The sequence below is a fragment of the Cariama cristata genome, unplaced genomic scaffold (assembly GCF_000690535.1).
Source record: "Cariama cristata isolate BGI_N322 unplaced genomic scaffold, ASM69053v1 scaffold46049, whole genome shotgun sequence".
Classification (NCBI taxonomy): domain Eukaryota; kingdom Metazoa; phylum Chordata; class Aves; order Cariamiformes; family Cariamidae; genus Cariama; species Cariama cristata.
The window spans coordinates 1-7,862 of NW_009634978.1; the positions used below are offsets into that span (position 1 = coordinate 1).

A 7,862-nucleotide genomic window follows, 5' to 3' on the forward strand; every position below is an offset into this window, starting at 1 on the left:
GAAAGGCTATTAATATAATCAGCTGTCCTTTTGGAATGACTGTCTTCTGCCAAGGGTGTGTGTCTTTCATTTTAAACAGATTGTCTTCAGAGAAAAGCCACATGGAAGTCAGGACCACACAGGCGAGCTCACAAGACTTCTTGAGAAAACAGAATTTGTTTCTCATCACGTTGCCCTTTTACTTTAAAGCTGAAGGATTTTCTAAAAATGTGCTTAGTACAAATGATTCATTTTAAAATATATGAGCTCCTTGTACACTCACCTCCAGAGATGAAAGTGTCAAATATTATCTGGGCTCCATTAAAGAAGTCTCCAAATTGAGCTTCCCAAATTGGCAGTAACTTAGGGCTCTCAATACTCATTCCATATTCAAAACCAAGCACAGCTTCTTCAGACAAGGGACTGTTACTCACCTAACAAAAGGAAATTGTCGGGAGGGGTGGGTGAGGAAGAGACAACCCAGGGTTAAGAACCTTTGGAACCAGGCACACCAGTGCTAGGCACGCTGAGGTCATGCACTCCTAAAGGCAGTTGACGGTCACCTTTTTTTTTTTTTTGCTTTTGAATGAAGACACTGAGGGGAAGAGAGTAATAGCTGACCTCTGAAGGAAAAGCAAAACCCCTTGCTAAATTTGCAAAGAGAGTAACTACAAAGAACGAGGTTGCCCTGACAGTTTTCATGTCTCTGTATCTGGGGTATGCCAGAATATACAGGCTACCTACATCTGTCTCTGCAGCTTTAAAATACGCATTCTGTTCCAGCACAACTTGAAGAAGGTTGTCTTGTGGACCACAGAACCTACCTCTAGGAAACCTTTCTGGTCTGGGGACATATGATTCAGAGGAATATAAGTATCATCCGTCTCTTGACAAACCAACATTGCGTGTCGTTGGCTAAACGTTCCTCTGCCAACATCTTGTCCACTTAGTCTGATATTAAACCCTTGCCAAGTAATAAACAAAACACTGGATTAGCAAGTCATGTAAAAAGAAAACATGCAGGACAACAAGTCCCCAATTCTAAAATATTACTTCTGTTATTATGTCTCTTCTTGGATTTCCCCTCATCAGCAACATCAAATCCGAGATGGAATTCTTAACCAGGAGCAGCTCCAACTCACAAGCACAGAGATGCTCAGACATTTCTCTTCTCTCCTCTCTGCAGCAAAGAATGATTTTGTGGTAAATTGTTCGATTTACTGAAGCAAACTGCAAAAAATGTGCATTCTGTATCATATGTAAATGGAGATACGAATTCAGGCTAGAGAGGAGGGAAAAGAAAGAGTAGCATGAAACACGCTTTAAAGTAGTTGGGAGGCCCCACTGATGTCAGCTGCATTGTTCATGTGCTTAGCTCTACGCACCAATGTTTTGGGGGAGTGGGCGGGAGCAACAATTCTTTGAAGATGTTTAGTACTCAATCTACAAATAGTAGTGACATACAGAATTCTTATTTACCTTCTCTTAGTACCATGGAAATGCAAATTGTCAAATTTATCCATCGTATCAATCTTTAGACTTGGAAACACCTAAGAAGTCTAATGTTATACTTCACTGACATCAAAGCAAAAGTATTTCATTGTCTGCTGTCTAGTTGCCTCTTACCTTGGCTCAGCAGGGAACCGAACGCTAAAGTTTCAGCTGTTGCCCAGTCCAGCTTTTTTCCTTCCTCCATTTTTTGAACTCTTGACTAAACAAGTAAACAACAAGGAAAAGTTACTATTTTGCCTTTTTTCATCTGTAGCTCTTTTGGTGGCACAGATCAACATCAGAAGCTAGGAAAAAAAAATAAAACACTATAGAGAGAAATGCTATATTCCTGCAACCAGCTTAGGTTGGTTTGGAATACACAGAGTCTTGTTTCAGCACATCCTGAAGAAGGTTGCCCTGAGGATCACAGAACCATGAATGATCCACATGTTTACTTACCAGCCAACAAACTGTGGACTGACAAACTAGATCTTAGTCTGAAAACATTAAAAATCTTAGCACAGCACAGAGTGTACTCTTGACAGACTTTTGGTTTGTCTGGTCAGCAGTGATGAAAGATACCAGGTGTAAATATTTCAGTCTCCAGAATTCTCCTCTGTTCTGGCCTGCAGAACTGCAGACAAATGATCTGTGGTGTTCTTGCCTTGGGCTGGGAAGACAAGAACATCAGTCTTCTGAAATGTTCAACTCATGGCCTCTCTACGGCTGCCAACTAGACACCTGTGTGTGGTCATCATTCATCAGAGGGAAACGTTCACAAACCCAAACAAAGCCAATTATTGCACACAAACTTATGAGCTATCAAAAACTGGCTGTCAAACTTGGCCACACGTGTATGCTTATGTTTATATACATAAAACATAAACACTCACTACTTGCTTTAGAAACTGTGTACACTATTAGCAAGTTCCTCATTCATCCTCTCACAAAGTACTCTTTATAATCATAAAGTACATAAATGATAGTAATTTATCATAACAGTTTCTACTATTTCTAAGAATAATAAATCCTATTTTCTACAAGCTTTTTTTCTTCACTGTGACAAAACATTGTTGAAATAACAAAATTAAGTATATGGTCAGATTTGGGGGAAAGGACATGTCTTTCTTCAAAGCTGGAGGAAAAAACAGCATCATCTCAGCCTCGAAAAAAAAAGCGAGCTGTTTTTCCTAGAGAACACTATGCTATTCTCTAACTGGCAGCCTTGCTGTGTTTAGTTCTTCCCGTAACTAGTCGTATCTTTGAGTAATGGGACTAGAAACATCATTATGCTCTACTGACCTGTGTGTAGGTCTTCAGAAGATGGCTGTGTATCTGGAGTTCTTCAGGCACCTCTACAGACTTGACTCCAATAAACTGCAGAAGTGGTACAGGCATACCTGTGTCCCAAGTGGTGATTTTAGCAGAAGGCTCGACTAAGCCTTTCCAGTGAGCCTGCAGGTTGGTAGGAGGTGGACTATACAAAGTCATGTTGGCAAGATGATCATTCAGTTTAGAATAGTATGTCGTCTTTATCTCAGATACTTCAACTTCAGTCATGAGCCCAGCAGCTATTAGGTGTTCTGCATATGTGTCTGGGATACTCTTACGGGATCTGTCAGGGAGGGAATCAAACCCCATAGACATTAAGCCTGAAAACAGTGTCACTCCAGAACAAGGAAATACTACCTTACTACTGTCAGGTATCATGGAAAACTAAAATAAAATTATGTCCTGGTGCATTACACTCATTTGCATCAAGTTTGCTCTCCTGGCATTTCCAGAAAGGTAACAGTTCTCTTCAGTAAGTGCTTTAAAAAAAAAAAAAAAAAAAAAAAGTGCCTATAGTTGGCAGTTACAGGTAAAAGTAAAAAAAGCCTCCCAATTAGACTGACTCTGTGCTATCGTGCATATTTTCTTCAGACAAACTGACAGTAGGATTTCAGTATCAGCTCAGAATCAAGCCATCCAATCCATAAATACTTCACCTAAAATACCAGAATTCACTGTCCAGTAAATTTTTATGCATATTTTATTTTGGTGATAAGGCTGGAATCTGAATACATTTAAATGCTCGTCAGTCCTCACTGGAACCAGCACGATCAGGCAAAGAGAGACAAATGTCATACTGGCTTCCCGCCCATTCTCCCACATTATCTATACTTCCCTCTGGCACGCAGAAGACAACTTTGCCTTCTGATTACTAGCGATCATGAATTTGAAATCCAAGGGCTATGTGCAAGATTGTTCTCCAAGAGGCATCAAGCTGCATATTCAAGAACCAACACCAGTGGTTACCTTCCTTAAGATCTTGTTATCAGACTCACACCGTAGTCAAGGACTGCTGACAGCGGAGCAACACTTACCTAAAGACTTGTCGGTACGGCAAAGGATCTTCATTATACAGAGACTTCTACTACAGTAGCAGGCAACACTGAGTTGGTGGGGACACAGGTACATTTTGGGTTGTCCCCTCAGGTGGTGTTACCCTTACCTGATGATTTTGTACATGCTGGGGTTGGTGAAGAACGGCTCATCAAGTTCATTGTGGCCCCACTGCCTGTAGCACAGCAAGTCCACTATCACGTCCCTGCGGAACTGGCGTTGGTACTCGACAGCCAGTCGTGTAGCACGGACAACTTCTTCAGGATCATCCCCATTCACATGGATAATTGCGCATCCAACAATTTTACCTGCCCAGGGATTCAAAACGTAACAACAGTAATCATACACAACCCCTTCCAAACAAAGCGGACACACAGCTACCCTGGCAAAAACTACAGACAACTCATGTGAAGTGTATTTAACAAAACCAAATCTACAAAAGATGCTCTTTGTGATGACAGCTGGGGTAAGGAGTAGAAATCTTCCCCAAGAGAATGTACAACTGGCCCAACCTGTTGTATTTGTCACAGTTTGAGCATAACTTCTTTCCTAGCACTAAATTCCCAGAGGACTTTCTATACACAGTTCCTGCATCTTATTATTCTGGATGGAAGTCTGTGGGGAATGGGAGAGAACTATTTGATAACTTCTCTTTCAAACAAAAACTGAGTTTTGTTTCCTTCTTATCCTAAGCTATCTCTACCATGAATTCATACAGGCCAGAAACAATCCTCTCCCTTCTTAGTAGTCATTCTATCCACTGCTCCTCCAGGCAGAAAGGTCTTTTCATTAAAGAGAAGACTGCAAAATTCAAATGTCTTAATATCCTCTCCTGTATGACAACTTGGCTGGAAGTCTTCCCAGCAACAGAGTGCTCCTCTTCTATATGCTTAAATTTGGGAAATTAAGATACTTCAGTCATTCCTGACGCACATCAAGTTTCCCTCCCTAGCAAAATCCTGAAGCTCAAATGGGTAACACCCCTCCTCCTCACTGACTAGGTGAAAAGAAAGGAAAACTAAGGATGAAGGGGGAAAAAAAAAACAAAACCAAACAAAATCCTCAACACAAAACCATCCTAGGGAAAAAGTAATAATAACATATGCTATCTACCTTATCAGATTTAATAAATCTACCTGTTCCGTTTGATGAAACGGTAAGACAAACACAAACACGATGTTATGTCTTAAAAACATAAATTAGTGTATTTTTAATTACAGGAGACATACACAAGGGAACTCACTACTATGTCTCTAATCTTGCTCATTATAATACATCTGTTTATCACTAAGACAGACCAGTTCAAAACAAAAGACTTCTGGTTTAAGCTTAGAAATGGCATGAGCTTCATCTTTCACTTAAAAGCTCAACAAGCTTACCTGACAACAAACAAAACAGAAAAATGAAGGAGTATCTGACTTAGAAATCTTGCTCAGAAAACATACTGGAATGATTTTGATTAAATTTAGAAAGATATATTTAAAATACATCTATTATACACTCCATCACAATACGTTTTTAAAAGCTGTCAATGACATGGCAGAAATTAAATGAGTTATAAAGGCTGCACAGTAATCGTGCAAATACTTTCTAACATCCTGTAAAAATGTGACAAGACTTTCCCTTGATATTTAGTCTTTGCTACAAATCAGACAGGGGAAGGCATATTTTTAGCATCTGAATTTTTGCTAGTAGGAGGTAATCATCAATAATAATTTTAATTTCTACTCTATCATGAAAATGGAGATATATTAATCTAAATCCCTAGAACTGACAGGCACTTGCTATAAAAAGCCCACAGCATAGCATATATTCACACTGGAGTTACAAATCCTTTCTGACACAACAGGCAATCTTCCTTCCGATTCAACAATACATACCAATATCACTACAGTACAGAGATGATCTTCCTCGGTCTGGAGGAGTGGTATAGCCCAGCTGGTTATTAACAATCAAATGGATGCTCCCACCAACTCTGAAATGTGGTAGATTAGAAAGGGTCAGTGTTTCAGGAACAATCCCTTGCCCAGAGAAAGCAGCATCGCCATGAACCTACAATAGGGAAGAAGAGGGAAAAGTCTCATTAGAAAACACTGGAGGAACAGTAAAATCAAATTCATAACTCATTAAGCAAGACCTGTTAAATTGAGTAGGTAGAACAGATACTGTTTCAGCTGGATCCACTTCTTAACCCCTTTCAGACTTCTGTTTTCATTATTTGAGGGTTTATACAGTCTTATTGCTAACACAAAGTCATAACAGCCAATATCTGTACATGACTGGCTGATGTAATCCCTACCTGGAACTGACTTAAAATCTCTTAAAGCTGACCCACTAGTGTATAGGTGACCACAAGTATAATGGCTATAGCAAAGCTGCAGCAGTTTGTAGCAAGACACTGACCACTGAACAAAAGGAAGGCAGTCACCATAGCTTTGCTACACGCTTTGCTGAAAGTCAAATGCTGGTCAACTGGGACTTCTGCCTACTCCCCACCTTACCAAATAGAGACAAGAACAGACACAACAGGGAAAAAAAAAAAAAAAAGGAAAAGTAATTGAATGGAAGCACTTAAAAGTAAATAAAAGCTCTCAGAAGGAAACAAAACCTAAGTTCTCAGTTATATTTCAAAATTGCAAATAAATGTAGCAAATTAAAAAAAAGTTTGGAAGGGGAGGGGAGCTTTCCTAAAAGGCTAGAGATATGAGTTTTGAAATGAGAATGAGTTTTGAAACTAGAGATAGTTCTCCACTGATGAATATAATTATAGCTTCCTCAGAATGCAGATTCCATCCTTTGCAGATCAAAGTCACTACACAGATTGACGTAGTTTCTTATTGAAACCAGATGACAGCTCTACTTCCTAGTTATGGGATAATGGTTTCAAGCTTTAAGAGACTTTTGCAGGTGCAAATACACCCAGAAGAGAGTAGAGGTGCAATCAACCAGTGAAATGGCAGCACTGGGTTTTATACAGTTCTAAAACAAGAGGCTTTTTCTAAAAGGCATCACAGAAAAACAAATTTAACTTCAGCAAGAGAGACCACACAGCATTCCCAGTCTATCCCTTACCATGCTACACTTGCTCCTGAAGTGTTGGGTTTTGACTTTTCCCTTCTGGTTTATTCTGCTGCCTAAGGTGGCTATGTACCTCAGTGATACCATCTGAGTGAAGACCCTAGAACATCTGAAAGAACTATATGGCCTTCAGTACATCCCAAAGCATTAAAGCCTACAGACAGCGTGACTATCCAGCTATACAAGACTCTTCATACACATCTCAAACCCCAGAGGATCCAATTCCTGTGGTGCAGGTTGGATTTCACTCATTCTAGCAGAAAGCTAGAAACGGTTTTTGCTAGCACTATTTTTTCTGGGCAGCATTAGCAAAGAACATAAAAGCAAGGTCACCATCAAGTTTAATTCCTCAAACAGTGACCATGACAGTGGAACATCAAATGTGAGATTTATTTCAGGGAGATCTTATTCTCAGATTTCAGTTCACATCATAGACATCCGTAGTTGCCTTATGTTCAGGAAGTGGAGTTAAGGTGTGTGAGACGGTGAAAAATGAGCCACTTTTCAGCAGAGATGGACAATTAAACATTGCAGAACCGTCCACAGTAGTTAATCAAGAAGAGTTTTACAGTCTTCACATATTCCGAGCACACTGAAGTTCCAGGAAAGGAGATCTTCAGACCTTGAATATCTAAACTCACCGCTGGCACCTTAGCTGATCTTTACTCTTTTTATCCCCAAGTTCTGGCACTCAGGCTAGCAGAAGAATGGAACAAATGCCAGACTAAACTTCAATTCAGAGCTTCTAGACTTACATTTCTGGAGAGAAAGCACTATGAAAACAGAAAGCCCAAAGAGAAACTTCCAAACCAAGATTCTGAAAGAGGAGGTCTCTGCTTTTATCTCTTTCTTCTTGATTAACTGTATGAGAGCAGTTAACAGTCAAAACTGTAAGAAATTGCCTTTTTTTTTTTTTTTTTTTTATATCA

The 7,862-nt window shown here is 39.7% G+C and overlaps 1 protein-coding gene across 1 annotated transcript in view; it reads right to left on the reverse strand.

Annotated features, from left to right (window-relative positions):
- Nucleotides 1–262: 262 nt before the first annotated feature.
- The window catches only part of DHTKD1 (dehydrogenase E1 and transketolase domain containing 1), a gene marked incomplete at both ends in the record, with an annotated part of 12,564 nt that continues 4,964 nt past the window's right edge, over nt 263–7,862 (reverse strand). The window contains 6 exons of the mRNA XM_009707313.1: nt 263–413; nt 804–943; nt 1,606–1,690; nt 2,773–3,085; nt 3,965–4,163; nt 5,736–5,907. Coding sequence (XP_009705615.1) covers nt 263–413; nt 804–943; nt 1,606–1,690; nt 2,773–3,085; nt 3,965–4,163; nt 5,736–5,907 — 1,060 coding nt within the window. The remainder of the gene's footprint in view (nt 414–803; nt 944–1,605; nt 1,691–2,772; nt 3,086–3,964; nt 4,164–5,735; nt 5,908–7,862) is intronic.